The sequence below is a fragment of the Nyctereutes procyonoides genome, unplaced genomic scaffold (assembly GCF_905146905.1).
Source record: "Nyctereutes procyonoides isolate TBG_1078 unplaced genomic scaffold, NYPRO_anot_genome, whole genome shotgun sequence".
NCBI lineage: Eukaryota > Metazoa > Chordata > Mammalia > Carnivora > Canidae > Nyctereutes > Nyctereutes procyonoides.
In genome coordinates this window covers 8219675-8244814 of record NW_026575025.1, presented here as the reverse complement: position 1 = coordinate 8244814, position 25140 = coordinate 8219675, and the positions used below count along the sequence as shown (strand labels likewise).

Below are 25140 nucleotides of genomic sequence, written 5' to 3'. Positions count from 1 at the left end.
AAAGCCCACCGTGTACTTTTGTCTGACAATCACAAGGGGAGTGTCCTGTGTGCGAGTGGGTTTCAATTTAAATAGGAATGAGAGCCCAGTAAGCCCCTGAGAAATACCAAGAGGGGCCGGGACATAGAATGGGACCACAGGACAGGGGATGGGGTCAGGAGCCAGGGTCAGCCGACAGGGATCTCACATGAGGTCAGAAAAAGGGGTGAAATAGGGCTGGGGTCAGGGGACTGGCTTGGGGAGCAGGTATCTTCTACTTCTGTTGGGACCTGAGCTGGGTGTTCCGGCATCTGGAACCTGAGTGGCCTCCTGTGTAAGGTGGGGGGTATGATAGCCGAGGTGCCACCATGAGGGGCTGTGCCCTGGCCAGTGCTGTCCTGGGCTGCCAGGGATGTACCATCCAGACTTTGTCCTGTACCTGAAACGGAGCACCCCCCCCACCCCCCGCCTCGCTCTCTGCATCTCTGTGTCTTCCTGTTGCTGGCATGTTGAGGCTCTCCCAACCAGTCTCTTGTGTGTCTCTCCAGGAAGCCAGAGATGCTGGGCCTGCTGTCGCTGTGGGACATGGCCCGGCTGGTGAACATGTTCATCGTGTTCCGGTTCCTGCGCATCATCCCCAGCATGAAGGTCCGTGGACGTCTGACCCCTGCCTCGCCTTCCCACTGTGCTCCCACTGCTCCCACTGTGACATTGCTCTAGAGAGTGGCTGAGCCTGACCAGGGAGGAACTGAGACCAGGACTGTCCCTCTGGCTACCTTGGTCCTCTGGGGATGTGTCCCCTGCCCTGCTGCTGGGTGATCTAGCCCTACATTTGTGGACGAGGAGAGAGAGGACCAGGGCTGGAGCTCTTGGAACCACCTTGTTCCCAGGTGTCCTGAGGTTCCCCGAAGGCCATTGGCATAAGCTCTTCATAGCTTCTAGTAATGAGGGGCAGAGGTGGGCTTGGCCAGGGCCCTCTACCCCAGGCCCCCCAGTGGGAGTGGGGCATATGGTTGGCTGGGGTGTGCATCTCCAGGACACCCAGTGCAGGAACCCAGTGGCTTGTGATCATCTGCGAGCCTCAGTTTCTCTCCCTATACCCGTAGGGAGTGACACCAGGCTTGAGGGGAGGGGGCCGGGTAAGCAGGGTATTTAGGCCAAGTGCCCACTCAGCACAGAGGTAGAGTTATCTCCTCCTGTTTGTTTGCTTAAGAATTTTCCAGAAGAAAAGAAACCCAAGGACATGAGACCCCTTCTTATTTGTCCAAGTCCCTCCCCTGTGCTTATCTGTCCTTTCGTGTGCCTGTGCTGCCCGGGGCTACCTGTCACCTAGCAGAATTTCCCATGTGAAGGTGGCCTGGGGACCCTGGGTGCAGATGGGATGCTGTACCAGGGACTTTGTGCATGCCACATACATGCATGTGATCACACACATGCACACATATACCCACATGCATGCATATGCCCTTACATAGCCACACACGTGATCATGCATATGCACACACCTACACATACACATGTGATCATACATGTACACACGTGTGTACAAGTCATATATATGCATATGATCACAATGTACTCTTACATGTGGTAAACACATGAGCACATAAGCTATACACGTTCACATGCATGTGACCACACATGCATACACATGGCCATATATATGCATGTGATCACACGTGTGATCATAACCGGACATAAACACACCTAAATCACATATTCACATAGTCATAAGTACATGTAACCCCAACACAGCCATGCATGTCACACAGCCATGCATGTAACCACACAATATAATCATCCACTGGTAACACGTGTACACACTTAATCACATGCATACATATGACAAACGTACATGATCCAGAAGTACAATCTCACATGTACACACAGCATGTGACTATACTATATACGTGCTGTACCATGCATGCACATGTGCTATATCCGCGCATAACTGTACCCACACACAGTTACACGTACACATGCAAGCGTGCCTGTATGCTTGCACATAGTAACGTGCATACACACGTGCATCGTGGTGTCTCTCTGTCAGCATCTAGCATTATGATCTAACATCAGGTGGGGTAAACAGGCTAATTGGAAAGCTCAGGTTTACATGTCAGGGGAGCAGCCCTCTGGAGTTGGGGTGCCTGGGTGGGTCTCTCAGGTTCCCTTTCTCAGACCTGATCACTAGGGCTGACCTGGATACCTCAGGCCTGTGCTGCTTTGGAGCCTCCAGACCAGAGAGGAGCTAACGCAGCCTTAGTGGGTCACTGGGCAGTGTGATCTGAGCTCCTGTAAACTGTGGCTTCACCAAACGGCCTTAGAATTGAGACACATCTGGTGTGTGGGGTGTGCATGAGTGTGTATGGGTACGTGTCTCTGCATGTGACTGGGTGGGTGGATGGGGATGTATGAGTGTGTGCGTTCCATGTGCATATGATCATGTGTGGGTGTTTATGGGTGGCTGTGGGGTGTGTGGGTTGGTAGTTCGCTGGTCTTGCCCTGGTCAGGGTCAGGGCAGCGGGCAGGGTTGGTGTTTCCTTGGTGGGACCAGGAAGAGTAGGGCCATGCTTTCCTTCTGTCCTCAGCTAATGGCTGTGGTGGCCAGTACCATCCTGGACCTGATCAAAAACATGCGGGCTTTTGGCGGGATCCTGGTGGTGAGTCTGGGTGACAGGCTCTGGCTGTCGGGGTGGGGCGTGGAGCTGGCTTTCGATTCCGGGGAGTCTGGGCTCTGTGGGAGGCTGCAGCTCCCAGTGGGTGATTATATAGTGAGCTCGTGGCTGGCTGGTTGCTCTGGAGGAAGGAGGGCACTGTGTTGGGGTGGCTCTCGTGTTGTGTAGGCCCGGGAGGCCGGAGTGCCCCCTGCCGTTCCCGAGAGCCGACCTCTGGGCTGGTCTGTAGGAAGCACTGCCCAACCACACTCTCGTTCTTTGCCAGATATCCTGTTGGTCACTTTTGAGTCCCTCCATTTTTTGGATCACGGGTCGTAATGTGACACTGACTTTAAAAAGTGTGAGGGGTACTAGGGGGCCCTGAAGCCCACACAGACCCAGATGGGGCTTTGGTCAACCCGCCTTGCCCTGAGCCATTGCAAGACCTCCTGCTGTGTTGGCTGAGAGAGAGCCATGACGTCCCCTGTCTCCAGAGCCAGGCTTGACCTGAGGTGCTGTTGGCTCTGCTCACAGCCCAGCCCAGGTGAGTCCCTGGTGCTGCTCTAGGCTCGAAGCCCGGCAGAAGAAACGGATGCCCAGAAGGGACTGGCTTTGCCAGGACATGTGCCCCTTCCTCTTCCCCTGGCATGTTGGGGATAGGTGGGGACAGGTCAGAGGCCATTGGTAACCTCTCCTCTCTGTGACATGAGGCTGCTGGGTGGTGCTCCTTGGGCATCACCTCCTGAGGAAGCCTACCTGCCCCTCCCCTGGGACCTCTTACCCTAAGACTGCACAGGGGTCCTTCTCCCCCCTCTTCCTGCCATACCTGTCCTGGAGAAGGATGGATAGCCTCGCTTCCTTGGCTGCCTTGGTCTTTCCCCTTGGGTTCCAGTTGATCTCTGTGGCTCCCCTGGTGGTGGCAGCTCCTCCCTCCCTTCCCTCTGGGGGAGGTTGGTGGCCAAGACGGGGTACTTGGGAGAAGCCCCAGTGTTCCCTGCGGGAGACCAGCAGTGCCTGTAACTGGGAATAGTGTTGAGGGCTGGGAACCTGCTCGCTCTGTGGGTCCGTCTACCATGGCGCTGAGCAGCCCCGGTGCTGCCTCCCTAGGTAGTGTACTATGTCTTCGCCATCATGGGCATCAACCTGTTCCGTGGTGTTGTCGTGGCTCCCCCTGGAAATGGCAGGTGAGGTGGGGCCCGAACATGCCAACGGAGTGTCTCTAGGGGTGCAGAGGAGCATGAACCTGGGTGGAGCTCTGGGATGGGGCTCCTAGTCCCTCCTCTGCCTCCCCTCCCCACCCTGCCAGGTGCCTTCACCTAGAGTCTGTACCAAGAGTTTCTGAAGCCTACTCGGCACTGCAGCCCCCACCCCTCTGCCCCTTGGGGACCCTCAGGCCAGGCCCACACAGCCAGACCTGGATGGAGGCTCCATTTCACAGGCGTGTCTGTGCCCCTAGCATCCTTCACAGCACCCCCAGAGATTGGGGGCCCTGGCTTCTCCCTCTGACTTCTCAGGGCCCACACACAAGGGTTCTGGCTGTGCAGGGGCGGGGGCAGTGCTGGGGCGCCCGGGCGTATGTGTCCTGGTCCCTACCTTGACCCGGCTTGTCCTGTCCCACAGTCTGGCCCCTGACAACAGCTCAGCACCCTGCGGAAGCTTCGAGCAGCTGGAGTATTGGGCCAACAACTTTGATGACTTTGCGGTGAGCCTGGTGCCCCCTGCTCCTTGAGACCCTTGCCTTCCCGTCGCCCTCCCCCTGCCCCCCCTGGACCCTGCATCTGCCGCCCCTCAGGCCGCCTTGATCACTCTGTGGAACGTGATGGTGGTGAACAACTGGCAGGTGTTCCTGGATGCCTATCGGCGCTACTCGGGCCCGTGAGTGACCCCGGCTGGGAGGTCCTCCACCATCACGGTGCAGGTTGCATGTCCTGTGTCCCCGCCGGTGACCTGGGTTTTGCCTCTTTTGGGGACTGCTGGGAGGTGGGTTCTAGAGAATTCCACTGCACTGGGAGCCCTGGAGGCAGGCTGGGGGAAGGAGAGCCTGGAGCTTGGGGAGCTCAGCCCCGGCCCAACAGATGGTCCTGGGTTCAAATCCCAGCGGCACCTCTCAATGGCCATGCTACCTTAGCCACTCATTGACCACTTCTAAAAGCCTCTGTCTGGGCATCTTGAAAATGGGAGTGGGAGCATCACAGAGTTACCGGCTGGACTCGCAGTCCCTGGTGCTCCAGCTCACACCGCCCCCCGAAACCACAGGTGGCCTTCTTGCCTCCACAGGTGGTCGAAGATCTACTTTGTGTTGTGGTGGCTGGTGTCATCTGTCATCTGGGTCAACCTGTTTTTGGCTCTGATTCTGGAGGTATCCCAGATCCCTTCCCAGGTGGCCTGAGGGGTGGTTTCTGAAGGGCTGATGGTGGCATGAGGCTGCTGGCTGGGCCCACCTGGACTGGGGTGGGACGGGCTGTGCTGGGTTCCATCAGGTGCTCAGTTCAGGCTGGCTCCTGCCCTGGGGCTTGGCGAGGCTCACCCTGGCTGCTGGGAGCCTCTTTGAATGCCTGTGACATTGGACCTGGGAGGGGGTGTTTCTCAGCCTCTGGGGGTGGGGATTGGGGCAGGGCTGTGGGTGCTGGGGCAGGGCTATCAGGCATCTGGTTCCTGCAGGAGTGGGCTCTGGATCCCAGTGTCCGGGTCGGGCTCAGCTCTCCCTATGGTGGATGCCTGGCCGACCCTGGAGGGGAAAAGGCTGGTTCCTGTGGGATTCACACACTGGCCCCCTTTTCTCCTGTTTCCCAGCATTTTCTTCATAAGTGGGACCGCCGTACTCACCTGCAGTCTCTTGCCGGGGACCAGGAGACCAGCTATCAGATGAGCGTGGAGCTTCTATTTAGGTGCATGATTGAGGAGGGGCTTCTGCTTGGCCTCTGCAGGGAAGGAGGGTGAGGCAGGGAGGGGTGGGTGGGCGAGCATCCTCTGTGACCCTGATGCTGTCTACGAGCTGCAGGCATCTTGCTGCCCTTCTGCAGCCCTGAGCTGGGGTCAGGGTCTGGGCTTCCTGTGCCCTGCTGCTGGGGGTGTGCACTCTGTCCTGCTCTCTGATGAGCACCTTGAAGGCAGTGTTCTCACGTGCCGTTAGTCTCCAAGGGATTCTGCTGGTGGGTGTAGGCGGGGGGCCCTCGCTTCCCCAAGGTGACCTTGAAGTCCGATCTTTGCTAGTGAGGAAAGTGCTCCCTCTGCAAGCATGCGCTGTGTTGTAGCGGCCCCTCTGCACTGCCCCACGGGCCAGCGTGCAGGGGCGTCTTCCCGGGCTTTTAGGGAGGCCGTGCACACATTGCGGAGATGCTTCTAAGCCCCCGTGTTCACTAGTGCACATGCCTGGTGATTGCTTTGTGGGAAGCAAGACTGCATGCCATCCCAGAGGTCCCCAAGTCTGGAGCTCCCTGGACATCTCCCCAATCCCGCAGGGACGTCCTGGAGGAGCCAACGGAGGAGGAGCTGGTGGAGAAGCTGAGCCACCATCCGCACCTGCAGCTGTGCAGGTGACATCCAGGTGCGCCGTCCTGGCAAGGGTGGCAGATGGCGATGTGGCCTCAGGAGATGCCAGTTGTGGGAGGTGGCTGGCTATAGCCCAGGAGAGACTTACCCTCAAACAGACGGACAACGATGGGAGCTACTCCACCCGCCTGAGGCTGGGGTAGACGTGCAGGCCCTGGTTTGCTGCCATTGAGCAGAACCACTACTCACCACCAGTTTTTCTTTGCAGCCCCTCGGAATGGGGCGCCTGTGCTTTGGGTGGCCTCTGCACCATGCTGCTCTCTTATAAGCTGCTTTGGTGGGACTTTGACTTTTCTAAATGCAGAAGAGAGTGACTCCGCAGGGACCTTTCAGACCGTCTGGGAAGCTGGAAGCAGCGGCCTTCCTTTCGGGCCCTGCCATTTCTATGGTGCCTTCACTGCTGGTGGCCTTCAGGGACCAAAGCTGCCTGCCCCCCCCCCCCCCCGGGGACCTACATAGGCCAACTGGCAGCTTTCCAGGGCATTAAGTTGGGGATCCTGGTGGTTTTACGTAAGGAGAATCTTAACTATTTTGTTATTTTATGGCTCATATGAGTGTGATTGGGTGTATGTCTTCATGGTCAGAATGCCAATAATTTTTATCCTGAAGTCTTGGAAAGAATGAGGTCGTTGTTCTTATTGGGACACAACTCCAATCCTGCTTCTCTCTGGAACAGGGTGGCCAGGTAAGGTTGTTTAGGTTGTGCGCTGCAAACCTGGTTGCAAGGGTGTGTCCAGCCTTTGGTACGTCTCCAGGGTGAAGGATACTTTTTTCTAATTTGCACCAAAGCACGTGTGAGTCAGTGGTGGCTCTCCCTATAGGTCCATAGGGTGTGTGGCAGAGGAGGCTAGTAGGTCAGGGAGGAGGGAAAGCAAATAATGTGTGAGAGGCCACATTGGTGCTCGAGCTACCATGGGTCCAGATTAACAAATGGTTGTCTCTTTATAAGGGCTGACTTGAGTGATGGGTGGGAGCTCCTGGAGGTCCCTGTTGAGGATTGGGATCCTCATGGGAGTAACTCTGGGATTGATTAGTGATGTCTGCTCTGGGCCCTCATGGGGGTGGGGGGTGGTGGTCACGAAAGCACAGGCGCTGACTCCAGTGGGGGGAGAAGTCATCTCTGTCTTCCAGCTTCTCAGGGAGTGGAATTGGAGGAAAGTGACCAGAAAAAGGCACCCCGGGGCTCGGTTGTGTCACGTACACATTGCACTTTCAGACTCTGGAGTTCGGATCCTGGGTGTTGATGTGCTACCCCTTGGGTCTGGGGGATCCTTGGGCATAGTGCGGCCACTCTCAGACCTGTCCCCTCTGCATGCTGCCTTCTGGGAAGGCTGGTTGGGTGGGGAGCACCTCATAGAGCAGCGACGTAGCAGCTTGCATGCCCTGGGGACAAGGGTGAGGGCCTGGCAGCTGTGTGCACTCTACTGCCAGCCCCTCATCCCCTACCCCCAAGGTCTGAGCGCCATCTGGTGGCAGGGTCAGATTCACTTTTAGTGCAGGCTGGACCCCCTGACCCCCAGGGCTGGCTCATTGCTTTTCCCAGGCCAACTGGGGCCATGGAGCGTGGCCTCTCGGCCTGGGCTGCAGGCTTGTCCACCTGGAACAAGCAGTTGCAGTGGGTGCTCGCCAGATAGGATGTCACGCTCCCTGCCCTGCCTTGTGCAGGGCCCAGCTCTGACTGAAGGTTTTCTGCCTTCTGTTTCATGGCTTGTGTGCAGAGGAGCCCCCTCTGGTGATTACTGTCACGTGGCACAGAGTTCTGGAGGACCCACATTGCACTCTGGGAGACTGTGCTGTTCAGAAGCTGGCTCTGCCCTTGGGATGGGGTAACCGAAGCTGGTGCCCTTGTGCTGGTGTCTTCTGACCACAAGCTGGTGTCTCTTGGATACTCGGGGTGGGGAGGGGGCACTGACTGTCCCCTTCCATCAGTTTCAAATGGTATCAGCTTCCAAGCCTTTGTCCCCTTGAGAACCAGGGCTGAATTCATGGTTGAGCTGGAGCTGAGCTTTTGGTTAAGGAGAGCGGGTCGGGTGGGGGGCGTCTGGCCTGCAGCTCCCACCTGGGTGCTGCACTGAGAGAGAACGTGCACTCACCTCTCAGACAAACCCTTGCAGCTCTGGTCGGGGCTCGTGTTTTCTGTGGCTGCGGTGGCTCCCTCAGCATTCTGGCTGGCTTCAGGTGCAGGGGGCTTAGCCCTGCTGGACTCTGGAGTCACCCAGGGCCAGGCAGGAGTCTGGGACACCTGGAGTGGCATCACTGCCCCAGGGGAGTGGGGAGGAGGTGGGAGCAGGAGGCTGCTGTGCTCGGAGGAGCCCTGTGGTTTGGGGCAGGCTCCAAGGAGGGGCCTGTTTGTCCACAGGCTGGGGGGCCCTGGCCTGCTGTCAGCAAGGAGCTGAATGGAGGCAGGTGGTCTGGTGGAGGGGGGAGGCCCAGGGAGTGAAGGGAAGGGTCTGGAGTGCCCATTGGGGCAGGCCTGGAGGAGGGCAGGGTGGTGTGGGTGCCTGTGGGTGACGGTGGGCTCAGAGCTGCACACACCCAACAGCAGGACCTTGGGTCCTGGTCATTGATGGCCCTGGGGTCGGGTTTGGGGGCAAGGCAGGTGCGTGGGTGGGCAGCAAAGCCCCAGCCTGCCTGGGAGGCCTGAATGCTGCCCAGCTGGCACTTGCAACCTCCACATTGAAGGGTTCTCACCTCCCTTCCTGCCCAGCTCAGGGCCACCAGCTGCCCTGGGCCTCTGCAGGTGAGCTCCTCAGGGGTCTTGGTGCCACCTGCCTGCCTCCACTGACCAGGAAGGGCTGCAAAGGGGCCACTTCCTCTCCCCTTGAGGATCCGCATGGAGGCTTTTGCCCCCACCCCCTGCCCCTGGGGAGCCCCTGGAAGATTCTGAGGGGAAGATTCTGGAGCCCCTGCCATTTCTGAGGCTGAGGAGCACAGAGGTCACGAGTTTGCTCATGTTTAACATGGAAGCAGCCTCAGACTTAGAGAAAAGTTGCAAGTAGAACTTTCTTCTGGAATCACTGGGGCGGGGGGGAGGTTGTGGTTCCAATGCCCTTCACACTCCGTGCTTAGGAAGGGCTTCCAGCAGACAGGCACATGGGAGTGGGGTCACCCCAGTTCCTGCTGGCTGGCACTCCCTCCACTCATGGCCATTCTGAGCCTCCAGTTAGGTCCCTCAGGCCTCAGGTCCCTCAGGCCCCAGGGTCGCCTGTAATCTTCCCGGACAGGTGACCTCGGCACTTGAAGGTCAGCCAGTGATTGTGTAGGAAGGTCCCCAGGTTGGGTTCATGCGAGGTGTCCTTGTGAGCTTGTTTCTCTGGTTTTTGTAGGAATATCACAGAAGTGCATCCTGGCAGGTGGCATGAGTTTCAGTTTGCTCCATGGCTGGTGCCCACCATGACACTTGGTGTCAGCAGTGGTGGCTGGGCTGCCTGGCATAAAGTTACTCCTCCTCCCTTTGTGATGAACAGGGTGCCCCGAAGCTATGTGAGCATCCACCTCACCAAATTTCCTTTAGTTTCTCCTCTCTCCTGTGCTCATCTGTGCACACTGTGCTTTCTTCCATTCAGTGGGCTACATGCAGTCTGTTGCTGTATTTTATTTCATGCTCAAATTCTCCTTTGGCCAGTGGGAACTGCTTCATCTAGTTTTTGCGTCCATTTGCTAGGACCTGTCATCTTTTGAATGCTTCTTTGCTTTCTGGCAGGAAAAGATGTTCTGGGCTCATGTTGTGCCTTCTCTGCCCCAGCCCTGGACGCTGTTCCTTTAAGCAAGAATAGCATCCAGGAACCAAGATGTAGGTGTGAGGTGTGCCTACTGCATGGGTATTGCTGTGCCCAGGTTCTCTTGGTAGATAGAACTAGGGTATATATACATGCATCTGCCTATGTGACTGTCCATCTGTCCATCCATTGGTCCTTCATCCGTCTATCCATTGATCTGTCAATCCATCTATCCATCCATATGTCGGTCATCCATCCAGCCATCCATCCAGCCATCTGCTGGTCCATCTGTCCGTCCATCCATCTGTTGGTTCATCCATCCATCCGTCTGTCTCTCTCTGTTGGTCCATCTCTCCATATGTCCATCTGTCCATCTGCTGGTCCCTCCATCCAAATGTCCATCTGTCCATTGGTCATCCATCCATCCATTAGTCCATCTGCCCATCTATCCATTCATTCACCCATCTGTTGGCCCATCCATCCATCTATCCATTGGTCCATCCATCCATCCATCCATCCATCCATCCATCCATCCATCCAATCTATTGACAACTATGAGATCATGCTGATACTCCATTTTCAGACCAACGCCACAGGGCACATCTGGTTTTCTCTCTCTGTGGTTGCTAACCCTTTTTTTCCCTGAATGGTTCGCATTTTCCTTCATCTGTGCACTCACTTGCTTATTTCTCTTGTAAATTCTCATCTGCCACTGCCACCTCCTCCCCACAGAGATGCCCTCCTCACCCCATGTGGGCGCCCTTTGGATGCCCTCCAACCACAAACCTCTAGGAAAGAGCTTTCCAGATGGAGAGATGGTATTGTCAGGCCCTTTAAAATTAGGAGTAACAAAATTAGAACCTGGCCAGCTCGTTAAAATCAAATAAATATGTAAAAAGTGTAAACATTAGAAAAAATATATCTCTTTATTCATAAATAACATGATTGTCCATATAGAAAGGCTACAATCATTGAACAGTAAGAATTTGGCAAAATGGTTTGCTGTGAGATTGATACACTGAAATAAATTGTTTTTATAGAACATTAGCAACAAACTCATAAATTTCTTTTTAAAAGATACTGAAAAAAGTATTTATGTGAGAGTAAAACCTTCAGGGTCTTAAAGTTAACATTGAACAAGTGATGTTCAAGGTCTTTATACAGAAAACTATAAAATGTCATTAAAATCCAGGACTGTGGGCTTGAGGGGAGAATGCTGAATACCCAGTTACCACATGGCAGCCTCAGACACTCGGCGCTTACCTGCTCTTGGCTCTGCAGGCCGCACTTCGCTGGGTCCTCTTCACGGCTGGCCTCTGGCTGGGCTCCTGGGTTCTCCGGGAGACCCATTCTGGTTGTCAGCCGAATTTGGTTTCCAACGTGAAAAGGCTGGGGCTGTAGGTGATAGCACTTGACCTGACCCCATTTCCTTGTTGGCTGTCCGCAAAGGGCTGCTCCTAGGACCTGGAAGCTGCTGCGTTCCCTGCTACAGGGCCCCCAGCCCTCAGAGTTAGCAACGGAGAACCTGCTGTGAATCTAATCCCTCACCCTTTGTGCCTCTGCTGCAGGAAGAGCCCTGACCCTTTATGGGTTCGCCTGATTAGGTCAGGCCCACCAGGATACCCTCCCTTTCTTGAAGTCAGCTGTGTCATAGTTCAGCACCCAACCCCAGGAGTGACTGTGGCATCATAGTCACGGGTCTGCCCAAGCCTGGTGGGAGGGCCATATACAGTGGTGAGGGTCACTGGGCGGCAGCTCAGAATTCTACCACAGTTGTCCTGTTCGTGGCCAGAAAGTTGGTATTATCAATAGGTCCATTGTCCCCTGACTAATCCATAGATTTGTTAAAGTTCTAAACATAATCTTGGGATCCCTGGGTGGCGCAGCGGTTTGGCGCCTGCCTTTGGCCTGGGGCGCGATCCTGGAGACCCGGGATCGAATCCCACATCGGGCTCCCGGTGCATGGAGCCTACTTCTCCCTCTGCCTATGTCTCTGCGCCTCTCTCTCTCTCTGTGACTATCATAAATAAATTAAAAAAAAAAAGATTCTTAAAAAAAAATAAAAATAAACATAATCTTATTTTTTTCATTAAGGTTTGATAAGCTGATTGAAAAATTTACATGAAACTTACATGCAAAAATAGAGAAGCGTATGGTTGAGGATCTCGGTTTGCCAGTGTTCCGGACTCACTGTGAGGCTCTGGTGACCAGGACAGTCTGGTGCAGGGGCGAATGGAGGGATGGAGTGAAGAGCCCAGAACTGCCGGCGGCGAGGGGCTGGGGCAGCTGGGAGGCCCTGTGCACCACGGGGGGCCAGAGTGGCCTCGGTGGGCGTCTCTGTGGGCTCTTCCCAGGGCCAGCAGGTGCACAGCGCGGTGGCTGTGGCAGAGCAGGCAGGATGGGGCCCCGGACCTGGACCTAGGCCTGATCTGTTGCCGGGACCTGAGAGTGGGGTCTCAGCAAGCGGTTTGGGGCCTTTCATGTGGTCTCCTCCGCTCAGCACAGCAGGGAGGAATCTTGTCTTTCACCAAAACAGCCAGGTTTCGGTTTTCTGCCCTAGAGATAATTGGTGGTTCTTATTAAAAGGTTAGCACAATGCATTGTTTTTTTTTTTTTTAAAGTGGAAGGTAGGCACACCGCACTGCTCTTAAAAATTTAAGAAGGGGGCGTGCGGCTCGACAATGGCCTTCACATCAAAGTGGCCAGCAGACGCCATGGGCAGTGTGCGGGCAGCCCACCCCAGCCCACTGATCGCACGGGGGGCCCTGGCCATTCTGGTAAGACAATCAGAGCCGCCCCAGGGTGGTGAGCCCACACCTGCAGGGACCTGGGCGGCATGGGTGCTGCCCCGGGTTTGACAGCAGTTGGCTAATCCGTGTCTGGGCCCCGGCAACACCTGTCGCCAGGTGAGCCAGACCTGCCTGTCCCGCCTCCCTGGCCTACACTTTTTCTTCTCAGCTAATGGGCAGGGCAGGTGGACGGGGGCCACTAACACGAGACTGTGGTAGAGGAGAGCATCCCGTGGCCGGAGGCGGTGGGCCAGCAGCTCTCAGAATCCCCGGAGGAGGCTTCCTCAGACAGATCCCCGGGCTGCCCCATGCCAGGCGGTCTGGTTGGGGTGATCTGGGGGTTGGGGGAAGCTAGGCGCCTGCATTTGTAATCCGTTCTGAGGGGATGCAGCTGTAGATCCAGAGACCAGGGTTGGAGAACAGCTGGCTCAGTCAGTTATCTTTCCTCCCTCCTTGTTTGCTTTCTTCCAAATCGTCGTTGCTGTGGATGGATTGTAAAACAGTCCTTCGAGGGAGCAGTTACAGATGGGATCCCTTTCTGAGTGGTCCCCTCTGGGCAGAGGAGTCGGGAAAGGTGCTGGCTTCTCAGCACTGCAGCTGCCACCCTGGTCTCTCCAGGTGGATGGAGTCTGGGCCTCTTGTCCTCCCGGCTGTCCCAATCCCTTTTCTGTTGCCTGGGTTCTGGGTCTGTGCACAAACCACACAACTGGACACAGAGAAGCTGGCTGGACCCTGAGCAAGATGAGAGCTCTGCCCAGGCTTGGGGGAGTGGGTGCCATGGGCAGGGACACCAACAAGGGCCCCTGGTCCTGCCCCAGGGGGTCCAGCCGCCCTCCCCCAGCTCCATAAGCCGATGCTCTCTGGGGAGATCTGGAGCTATCACGGCCATTCTGTGCTGGGAAGAACAAGGGTCTTACCTCAGACACTGGCGTTCCCTCTAGAAGCAGGCACTGTGGACTGTGCTCTGCCAGGCAAGGAGGTAAAGTGGGATGAAGACAGAAGAAGCCGGGGCTGGGAGCAGGAGGAAGAGACTGCGAATACCCTCGGGAGGACCCACCACTGCTGCAGGCTAGTGTGGAGCTCCCTGGCAGCCTTAGAGAAAAAGGGAACAGGTGCTTGCTGGAGGAGGCAGTGGGCTGCTGGTTGGTGGGAGGCCTGCTGGGTGGGGCTGGGACCTGCTCCCTGGAAGTGAGCTGCCACCCACGGCGTCGGTTTTGTCATCGTGTTTCCAGGTCTCGTGGTAGGGGCCCCGGGAGGCAAAGGATGTGCCAGCAGCAGGCACGTGGAGGGATTCTTGAGAGTCCAGGGGAGCAGCAAGGATTGATAATTAGAGCCACAATTTGAAGCCTCGCTCCCCATGTGCTTTTCTGAGCACTTCACAAAGTGGGATGTTGACTTGTTTAATCCTGTTTAATCGCGGGCTGGGGCAGCTCTGATAGATGGGGAAACAGGCGCAGAGGGGCTGAGGCCACTTGGCCGCTGACAGCATTGCCTCCTCCTGGCCCAGCGTCTTCTCTGTGTCCTTCCTCATTCCCCGGCACATCAGCCTGGGGACGTGAGCGCCGCATGCCTGAGATAAATATTTGTAGAGCCAGCACCGCTGCGTCAGATGTCAGACGTAACTTGCGAGACTGTTCTTCCCTGCACATGGGAGGGTCCCCACAGTCCCCATGGGACGTGGGAGGTGACAGACGTGACCAGAGGTGCTTCAGGGGCAGGCTGGGCTCCTCGTGACTTTGTCCCCTCTTGGCCACTACAAAAGAGGCTCCGGGCACCCAGGCTGGGCCCCACCGGCTGCACGCCGTGACCTTGACAGGCAGCCAGCCTTCCTGCTCCCTTGATCGGAAAGGAGGTGGGTGGCCGGAATAATGATGGGGCGGGGGGCTGATGTGCTGACCCCGGTGTATTTTCAAACTTCAGACCTGGGGTTCAATCTCGGAGAACCACATAGGTGAGGAAACTGAGCCCCGGGATTTTTTTTTTCCTCTGGGAGCCTGTGCTGACGGGCGGCAAGGTGATGTGTGAGCCCAAGGCTGTCATGAAGGCGGGGTCCCTCAGCCCTGCGATGCTCAGCGCCAGGCTGGACGGAAGCCCTGTTTTTTATACGATGCGCGGACATGCAGCTTGCTCGGCGCACGCCCCTGTGGGCAGTTCAGGCTCCCCGGTTTCGGCGGGCGCCCCGGTTCACAACAGGAAAGCAAAATCTGTCCCGTTAGTCGGTCTGCAAGTCCTCACCTGTGTCCCACTCCTCGAGTGTGGGGAAGGAAGGAAGATGTGTGAGGGCAATCCCGGGCCTTCTGGGCAAGGTGGCCGATGGCTCAGGGCTCACCCGTGGCGGCCCCTGGTGACCTGCAGAGCAGAGCTGAGTGGGGAGGGAGGAGGTGGGCGGTCACCGCACAACGGGGTGGTGGGGACTGTGGCCCTCGTCCATAGACGCCCTGTGGGGCCCTGGCAGCCACCCAGAGGAGAGGAGACTTGGGCCAAAAGGTGCGTTTTCCTGGGAGGACAAAGATGGCACATGTTCAGAGCTGGCTCGGGTTCTCTCTGGGTTTGTTGGCCACTCCTCTGCTCTGTCTCCTCTGACAGGTGCTGGGCCTGTCCTCAGGTGTGATCCTTGCTGCTGGAGACCCTTCGGACAGGTCTCCGAACAGCTCCATCCAAGTGTCCCCCCCCCCCACACACACACACCTTGCTCCATGTGACCTGCATCCGATCCCAAGGAGCTTCAGGTGTTCTTGCCCCATGACTGGAGGCTGGGGTTGCTGTCCTGCTGCCCTGGCATTGGCCCACTGTCCCTGTCGTGGGGTGCACCCATCAGCCCTCAAGGTGACCCTGAGCCCGGCACAGCATGTGGTGTTGGCAGTTGGGGGGAGGGTGGCATAGTGGTGAAAGCCCCCTCTTCCCCCCTCTGGGCACTTTTGGTCTCCTGGGAATGAGAGGGCTTCAGGGTCAGGGAGCCGGTTTTTATCCATTTCCCTTGTCACTTCTGCTCATGTTGGAAGGGCTCTACCTTGGGATGTCACACCTCTTGTGTTCTGGTGGAAGGTCATTTAGAGCAGCCTGCTGCGGTGTGTTTGCAGAGAAGCAAACCCAGAAGTGCTTGAACCTGTTGTTGATCTTTCCTCCCAATGGCGCCAACATGGGTGGCTTGTCCCTTTGATTGTGTTGCAATATTTCGGACTATTTTGCGCTGAACTCTTACACTGGGGGAGATGTTTAAGGGAAGACCAGGACGCCTACCACGTGCCCCCATGCCCTGGCAGGAGGCGGATTGTGGGAACCATAGGCTTTAAAATAAGCTGGAAAGTTCTTGATTGGCCAGGTGGTTGATATCTGTAGCCCTGGTGGTGCCAGGGGCCCTTAGGCATTGGCCAGACCTGTGGCCCCTTCTTAGAAAAATGTCTGTAAGCTGTAACCCAAAATATGTGGAAGTACAAGGAAAATCATTATATTGAAAACCTGCTCACAAAGTATGAACAAATCCAAATGTGGGACAGAGGCGATCTGCCACCTGCCCCAGGTTCGAAACAGCACTCTGAGATGTTGGCGCTGGCGCTCACGTGATGGAAGGTACCTGTGGTTTCTGCTTGGGAAGGGCCGGAAGCCTCACTGACGCCTTGGTTCATGGCCTGGTCCAGGCTGTGGTTTGGTTTTCCCACCGAAGGCCCCAGGTCCCTGGAACCAGAACACTGGAGGTCCCTGTGATTTCCTGCTGGGACTCCCCCTACCTTCACCGAGTTGTGGTGACACCTGTAAGGTAACTGATTTTGGCCAAGGCTGGAGGTGCTAGCCGCCCCCCCCCCCCCCCCCCCCCCGCTGCCAGGAGGCCTCACCGGTGCTCGCATCGGAATGAACCCCCTCCCCCTCCCACCACTTTTTTTGTGGCCCCACCCATGTCCCAAGTGGCTGTGGGGCTGTGAGCACTCAAAGTTCTGGAGAGTCTCAAGCCTCCTCGATCCCAATAAATGAAGTAGATCCCAACGGACATGACACCCGATCCAACCCAAACAGACTGTAGTATGAATGGATCTGTGAGTTGAGAAGGGCCGTTTTGTGGTTTCATTTCAGTGGCTCCCAAACGTGAGCATGCATCAGATCCCCCGGAGGGCTCGTGGAACCCAGATCGCTGGGCCCCTCCTTGATGTTCCAACACTGCAAGCCTGGGGGTATGCACTCGAAGCCTGTTCCCCGGTGATGCTCTGGCTGCTGGCTAGGGGTAGGCTCTCTGAGAACCGCCGGGGGTGCCCCTCTCCCTGTACCACTGTAGGGGAATCAGTGGAAGCCCCCCCAAAGGCCAAGTCCTAACTCCCCGTGTCTGAATGTGAGCTTACGTGGTAATAGGGGTTGGCAGGTGTCATGTTAAGGCTCTTGAGACGAGATCATACTGTCTTTAGAGCGGGCTCTAAACCGAATGACGGATGTCCGTGTAAGAAGAGGAGAGAACACAGATGTGGGAAGCAGCACGTGACCATGGAGGCGGTGGTTGGAGGGATGCCGGGAGGCTCCAGATGCTGGGGCAGGAAGAGCCCCAGAGCCTCCGGGGAGGCCGCCCTGCCCACACCTTGATTTCTGACGCCTGACCAGAAGTGGGAGACAGACCATTTGTTGCTTAGAGCTGCCTGTTTGTGGTCATTTGTCACGGCAGCCCCAGGACACTCTCACAGCCCCTGATGAGTGCTAGTGGTGGCGGCTCTTGTTTTTGGTGAGCTCAACGAGGCCTCAGGTGACGAGCTCCAGACGCATCCAGTGGGACCAGTGCTCACAGGACGGAGCAACCCAGACCATGCCTCGTTCCTGTTTCCCGCTGTTCTCCGTGAGGTAACCCAGAGTGACTTTGGGAACCCCCGTGGGCTGCACTGCCTGGGTCTGGGGCTCCTGTTAGGGCTGCAGCCCAGGGACTGCCAGAGAGGGCATCTCTCTTGGGCTTGTGTGAAAGTGGTGTCTCCAAGGCTCAGCCTGGGCGGGCATGGGGGTGGGGGAGATGCCTGGCATTTTCCCACGGTGCTGCGGGGGCCGACGGGGAGCCAGCACTACTGACCAGCACCCTGCAGCACTGTGGCCTGTGTGCTGCTGTTTTCAGGGGTGAGGTGGGCACCTTCTGAGGCAGCCCCTGGATGGTGCCGAGCAGCACCCCCTGGCCTCCTCTGGAGGCAGTGTGCAGAGAGGGGCAGCCTCTGTGTGCAGCCAGGCACCTGAGGGTGGGCTTCGAGGCCCTGGCTGGGGTGGGGTCCCCGTGGGCCTGGAGGGGCCACCTGGTCAGTGCCCCAGACACTGTGAGCCAGCTTCGGTGACGGGAAATGCAGGCTCTTCATGCTGGCCCTGCTGCCAGTGGGCTGTGGGCCCTAGGGGTGATTTGCATACAGGTGAGGGCCCAAGACAGGCCCTGTCCAGAGGCAGGACCAGGTAGGACTCACACCTGGAGGGCCACTGCCTGGCGCACACGCAGTACTGGGGCCGGCCGGCGGGGGGCAGCAGAGCTCCAGCAGCAGGTGTCCCCTTGGGCCCGGGCCTCCCTCCGTCCCTCCCTCACTCGGCCCCAGGCCAGGTGGGGGACAGGGGCAGTCACCCTCGTCTGGAACTTCCTTCCTTCCCTTCTCTGCAAAGGGGCCCCCTCCTCCCACAGACTTGACCCCAAAGCCTGTGCCAGGGACGTCCCCCCGCTGCCGTGGCCCTGGCCTGCCTCCGCCAGGGGCTCTCATCACTGTTTTTTATGCAGCTCAAGTGACACCTGGGACCTATGCGTCTGCACTGTCCTGGGCCTGCTGAGTCCGCACACATGTTTGCTGAACTGTAGGTTCTGGCGGGGGCGGCCTGGCCCATGGTGGGCAAGTGGAGGTGGGCCGAGTCCCCGCTCTGGCTGCGGGGACCCCTCCGGCTGGGTCTGGAGTGGTCTTGGTGCCGGCCCCACTTGCCAGCCACCACGGAGACCACTTGGAGCTGCTTCTCCCCGGGTGGGGACACTCTTGTGACCTTTCTCGTGCCCATACCTGACATCTGCAGAAGAATTCTGGGTGCTGGGGGGTGGATGGGTGACATAGGTCTCTCCTGGGTGATCTGTTGTGGCTCAGCAGACCTTACACTTCTGTGGATGCTCTATTCATGCGGCCCTGATTCCCCAGAAGTCTGCCTCTCTGTGGGCGTCCCCCTCTCTGCCCCACATCTCTTCTGTGTGACCTTTTTCCACAGCTCCTTGAGCATGTGCCCCAGGGCCTTTACACATCCAGCACCCCATCCTGACAGTGTCAGACCCCGCCCCGCCCCGCCCCACCTGCCTTGACTTCCTCCTTGTCCCGTCCCGTTGTCTGTCTGGTGTGGTGAACACTTTGTAGTATAGATTCTGTTTACAGCTTCCCCTTACTGGACTGTAAACTCCACCAGAGCAAGGACGTTATTTTATTCACTGCTGAGTCCCAAGTGCTCAGAATACTACCTGGCATGTAGTAGGTGCTCCGTAAATTCCCAGCGGCTAAGTGAACAGACAAATGAATGAGTGGATGTCTGACCCTGTGCCCAGCAGCCCCCAAGCCTCCCTGCTCTGCCTCTGAGCAGCCAGGGGCGGGGGTGAGAGGGCAGAGTGCTCTGGCCATGCCTTGCTTTCCCAGGTCCCCCCCTGGGGTGTGTGTGTGTGTGTGGCCACCCGGCCCAGGCAGGGTCCAGCCAGGAAGGGCTGTGTGATCTGCACCCAGCTGTGGGGTGTGCTGAGCCTCATGCACAAGGGGTTGTTGTCAGCTGGGCCTGGGGTTCAGATCCCATAACACCTGGTTGGCTGAGGGACGGGAGGGGGCCTGGCTCCTCTGATCCCCTGGGTGCCAGACAACAGGTGGCCCTGGGGGGCCTGATGGCAGCCTGACTGGCTCAGCTCCTGTCCCCTTCCCCTGCTGGGTGGGAGGGGGCGCTGTGGGGGTGTGCCCAGGCCCAGGAGGAGGGACTCGGGCACTTCTGGCGTAGCTAGGATGACAGGCCTTGAGGGGACAAGGGCACAGATCCCATCTCTTCTGTGTGCAGAGCCAGCCCCTCCTGAGGACAGGTGCAGCAGAGACGTTGACAAGGAGGGCAGCGGAAGGTGCCTTAAGCCCATATCCTTGGGAAAAAGTGACCAGATACACCTTGGGGTGCGGGGCCAGCCCCAGAGCCGACCCTGAGGGACCCCTGGCCCCTGCTCCTTCTGTGGGGCAGTGCACCATGCACGCTCGTGCCTTCTCATTTCTGTCTCACAGAGGGTAACTAAGGCTCAGAACATTCTGGAATACCCCCGTCCTGCTCCGGCCCCCATGCATGTCTGGGCTGCCTGCTTCCACAAGCCAACATGCTGGCCACTGTAGCGGACAAAAGGAATTGGTTATTTCAGGGCTTGCCTGGGGCTAAGAGCCACCCCAGTGAGGACAAGGAGAGCCATGTGGGCTCAGAACCAGGGGCGTCCTCAGGGAGGGTCTGCAGGTGGCGTGTGGTGACGGAAAATAGGCGGGTTCTCCTTCCAGGGCCCTGGCAGGCTGGTCGCAGGCCGGAGACAGTGACTCCCTGCCGCTCGCAGGCTCCAGGAAGGCCTCGCAGGCCGCGCTCACTCGGGGAACAATCTCACTCTGATCAGATGCCTTTGGCATTTTTTTGAGATGCAAAGAATGTGTTTGGGGGCCCTGGGGACCCAATGGTCCTGCTTGTCCCCGGGCACATAGTTTGCCGCATAGCTAAAAGGCAGTGACTCCGCTCGACCACATGGCAGTGAAGGTATGCAGGAGGGGATCTCTGCTTCTCAGCTCCAGCCTGGTGGAGGTGGCCGGCGGTGGGGTGGGGGTTGGGGAGAGCTCCAGGCTGGACACTAGGGTGAAGCAGGGTCGGGGGTGGGGAGAGAAGAGCCCCTCGCCCCGAGAGGTATCTCCAAGGCCCCAGGATCTGTGCTGCTTAAGTGGAGAGTTCTGGTACCTGCTTTTCTTTTCCCCCCCCCAGAACAAAATTTAGCCACATCCTCAGTTTCCAGATAACGTGGCCAGAACAGGAAGTTCACATGGCAGGGTGGGATGACCGACACGGCCCCTCCCCCAGACACGGGGTGGGGCTGGGGTGTCTTACTTCTCAGGGTGGCCATGACAAAGTGCCACGAATGGGGTGACTTTAAACAACAGAAATTGGGTCTCTCCCAGCTTGGAGGCCAGAGAGAAGTCCAAGGTCCAGGTGTCAGTAGGGCCACCTCCCTCCAGAGGCCCCAGGGGAGGGGTGTCCCATTTGGGTTCCAATCCTGGTCTTGCCAGTTGCTAGCTGGTTGGCCTCAGGTGAGTTATTGCACCCACTTGGGCCTCGGTGTCTGCATCTGTGAAATGGGTTGTTGCTCTCCACCACACCGGTGTCAGTTGCTGATTCCCTGAAGCAAATAGAAAGGATGGAGAAGAGATGGTTGGAGTGAGACCAGGAACAGGGTCTTTGGGAAGAGCCGAGGGTCCCAGTGCTGCTGCCCACTGGCTGCACAAACCCCTTTTCATCTTGGTTGTTTTATCTCGCAGAAGGGGGTAGTCCCTACCTGGCCGACTTGCAGGGAGGACAGGGGAGAGGTGAGCGGGAAGACAGCGTGGGGCCAGCCCCCTCGGAGATGGCCAAGGAGAGTCTTGAGGATTTAGTCCCACCCCCCACCGACTTTGGTCCCACACAGGTTTTATTGGCATTATTCATGGCAGGTGCCTTAGAGATGAACCTGGGGGTCGAGCATAATGATCAGTCATGTCTGGAGACGAAATCTGTCGCAGGTGGGTCAGGAGGGGCAGGGTGCAGGGCTTCATGGCACAAGCAACATCTCAGTGTCTTTCTGTTGGATCCGGGGGCTGCCAGGATGCTGGGCCACCTGGCGTCCACGCCAACGGGGCCACCACCAGATTGGTCTGCGGTAGGAAGACAGACATGGGCAGTGTGACAGCCAGGCTTCCCTGTCTGCCCCGCACCTCGAAAAGTATGCGTTCATTCGGGACAGTGCTCCTTGTCCCAGAAAGCGGGTCCCAGGGTGGGGGATTAAAGTTTTGCCTTTTAACTTTCAACTTCACTTCTCCATGGGAATCCCTCATCCTCGCGTTGGCCACCTTTCCTTCTAGATGCTGACGCCATGTCAGCTGGCAGGGCCTCCTGTCCCCCCGGCTTTACACAGCCTTGCTCTGGGCCTCTCCATCAAACAGCTAATGATCCCTGAACAAACATCAGTGTCCTGGGGGAGCTCCTGTTTAAAGGGACCCCCGCCATGGATCTTTTGTGATGTGGGCGATCGGCAGGGCACACCTGTGGTCGGCCCCCCACCGCCATGCCGTCGTCTGGGTGAGCAGCCCTGGCCTCACCCAGCTGCGGGTGCCCACGCAGCGTGCTCACCTGGCACAGAGAAGCAAGGATAACCAGGAGAGGGACTTTTGATCTCAGGATGGCTGGCGCTTTTGCCAAGAGCCCCCAGATGTCTCTGCCTGGCTCAAGCCCAAGCCGGCTTCGCAAAGGGCAGTTTCTTCCAGAGAAGCTTTTGGGAAACACCTTTGACAAATGGCTTCATGCAGCGGCCCAGAGTGCTGCGGACCCAGCCCCAGGGCTCCTCCTTGGCTACCAGCCTGGGTCCCAGGACGCAGGGCCATATGGCAGGTTCAGAAAGTGAGCCAGGCCCCGACATTCCTGCGTGGCAGCCCGGAGGCCCCCGGGGGCTTCCAGTGCCCACTCCCCATCTCTGCCAGCCCGGGGTCCTCGGGGGCTTCCAGTGCACTTGGGGTGGGAGGGGCCTTGGGCTCCCCCACCTGCCCCCTGCCCCTGGCCTACTTGGAGACGTGTGCAAGTGGTAAGGCCACACAAAGTGCTGCAGAGCCCTCCGTGACCGCCGCTGCTGCGGTGTGGCGATGTCCACCCGCCACTGATGAGGCTCCCGGGGATGTGGCTGGGCCTGCAGTTATTTTCGTGCTGTTGAGCCAGGCCGCTGGTCTTTAATAAGGCCATCGTGAACATTTCCTTGTAAGCTCGTCTTAAGGAAATGTTTGCGTACCGAGCACTTTCCCACAGCTGTGGGACAATGCGCTGTCCCTTGCCAAGGATCACTTTTGCCATCCTCGTCTTTCCTGTAGCTGGAGGTGGGCCTGGAGGCCCGCCAGGCCCGCGCTGCCAAGCCGCCTCCATTGATCATTATCAGGATGCGTTTGATTAATATCTGACGGAGCAAGAGGCCTGCGCTCGGCCGGCGGGAGCCGCCCGCTGCCCCGCTCCGCGTGCCGGGTCCGGGGGCGCTGCGGGGCGGGCGCCGGGGCCGGGGGTGGGCGGCGTGGGCGACTGTGCGGCCTTGGCCGTGGCCGTGTGAACCGGCAGCCCGGCCGCGCGCCCAGCTCTTTGAAGCGCTTCCAGTTTGCCCAGCTCGGTCCGCCCAGTGAGGACCTTTGCATTACCAGTTCATCCAGATCCACGGCGCAAAGCCGCTGCCCAGGCCCCCGAGGCCCGCTGGCCCTGCCTCCCAGCCCCGTCCCCCGGGGAGGCCTTCGTGGGAAGGCGCCTCCGGGCGGTTCTCTGGGCCTGTAACCGCCTCACGCCCGCGGTGGCCACCGGCCTCCTGCTCACCATCTTCCCACTCGGGCCAGCGCCCTGCCGGGCTGTCGGGGCGGGGGGGGACGGCCGTGTGCGCGGCTGCGTGGGGGTCTGGCCTAGGTAGACCGGCGGGGACGGCAAACGGCAGCCTTGGGGGTTGGGGGATCACAGCCCCTGGGTGGAAGGAAGGAGGTCCGGAGCGAGGACGTCCAGGCGGAGAGGACGAAGGGCCTGGTGTGCGTGTGGCCGGGATGGTGACGCGTAGGGGGGGCGGGCAGGCCCCAGGCACCTGCTGCCCAGCGAGTGGACGACCCGGTGGGGAAGGCGCCGGGCAGGCACGTTCTAGACGGGGCGTCCCTCATGTTTTTGGAAACTGAGAACTTTACCCAGGAAGTGCCTGTGGAGGCCTCCATGTTGAACCCCCTTGTCCTGGGGAAGCTAAGACCCATGGAGGCAAAGAGCAGCCTGGGCTATACTGGGAGAGGACCCCTGGGCTCATTTGGGGGAGGGTCCTTGGATCTCTCACAGAGCATACTTCGGGGCCTGGGGTACCGTTTTCGTGCTGAGGAACACTGAGAAAGACCCTGCCACTTCTGCTGTGTTTGCTGAGCACCAGGGTTTGCTGAGCACCACATCGGCCCAGGGATGTGTGGTGAGCATGGCAGGTGCAGCCCCTGCCTGAATGCTGCCCCTGGTCATCAGCCTCCTCCATCTCAGCTCATGTCTGTGAGGAGAGGTCTCTTCAGCCCCCACTCCTCAGTGCCATGGGATGGTCATTCCTCGTCACACCCACCTTCCTCATCAGGGCTTTGCCCAGGACGTTTGTCGTGGCTCCGGAAAGATCTGTGCAAGTTCCAACCCCAGAACCTGTGGATATGACCTTACTCAGGAAAGAGGGTCTTTGTGGAAGTCATCAAGTCCAGGGATCATAAGATGTGACCGTCTTCGCCTATCCGTGTGGGTCCCACGTCCAATGCCCGGTGTCCTTATAAGAGACAGAGGAGGAGAGAACACAGGAGGGGCCACGTGACCACAGAGGTGAGGCTGGAGGGGCGCAGCCAGACGCCAGGGCCAGTGGAGCCCCTGGAGCTAGAAGAGCAGGTGAGACCATACCCCAGCACCTCCAGAGGGAGCGTGGTCCTGCACACACCTGGGTTCCGGACTTCTGGCCCCCACGCAGGGAGAGAATACGTTTCTGTTGTTTTGAGTCGCCCAGCCTGCGGTCATTGGTTACCGCTGCCCCAGGACATTTGCACACATTTTTTCTGCCTGAGGCGCTCCCCACCTGTATGTATCTTTCAGGCGGCAACTCAGCTTCCTGAGAATTGGTCCTTGGTGCTCATCAGAGTGCCTGCTCCTGCCCCTTTAGGAGTCCTACCATAACCCACAACCACATACTTATTGTTTATTGATCAATGTGTAGTCACTTATTGGTCACTATGATCACTGTTAATTATTATATTACTAAGTGAATGGATATCTCCTCATCCATCCATCCATCCATCCACTCAGTCACCACTTACTGAGCACCTGCTGGGTGCCAAGAACAAGAGAACGGAGCCCGGGTGGGTAAGTGTGAGAATCAGGGAGTGTCTGCTGGGCCGGATGGTAGTGGTGCTGTGGTGGGGGCTCAGGTTGGGCCAGCGGTGCTGCCGCATTTCCAGTGGGTCAGGGAAGGTCTCTTGGATGAAGGGCCCTTTCAGCAGAGACCTGTAGGAAGGAAGGGATGGGGAAGCCATGTGACGATCTGGGGGAAAAGCTTTCCAGGCAGAAGGAGCAGCTTGTGCAAAGGCCCTGAGGAGAGCCTGACCCAGGTGCCCAGGCTTGTGCAGGGGGCCGCATGAGGGGGCAGATAAGGTGCTGGTGGGGCGAGCACGTGGCCTTGTAGACCAGCGCAGGGACTTGTGTGTGACTGAGCGGAACCCC

At 58.1% G+C, this 25140-nt stretch overlaps 1 protein-coding gene across 6 annotated transcripts in view; it reads left to right on the top strand.

Annotated features, from left to right (window-relative positions):
* The window catches only part of TPCN2 (two pore segment channel 2), a 65951-nt gene that overhangs the window by 21516 nt on the left and 19295 nt on the right, over positions 1–25140 (top strand). The window contains exons 18-26 of one of the 6 annotated variants that reach the window (XM_055311212.1): positions 528–627; positions 2568–2639; positions 3741–3817; positions 4254–4335; positions 4426–4508; positions 4911–4992; positions 5427–5521; positions 6095–6180; positions 6394–11929. In XM_055311212.1, coding sequence (XP_055167187.1) covers positions 528–627; positions 2568–2639; positions 3741–3817; positions 4254–4335; positions 4426–4508; positions 4911–4992; positions 5427–5521; positions 6095–6173 — 670 coding nt within the window. In that variant the 3' untranslated portion in view covers positions 6174–6180; positions 6394–11929. Of the gene's footprint in view, positions 1–527; positions 628–2567; positions 2640–3740; positions 3818–4253; positions 4336–4425; positions 4509–4910; positions 4993–5426; positions 5522–6094; positions 11931–25140 lie in introns of those variants that run through there. The other 5 variants (XM_055311218.1, XM_055311226.1, XM_055311205.1 and 2 more) reach the window with 5 other exon arrangements.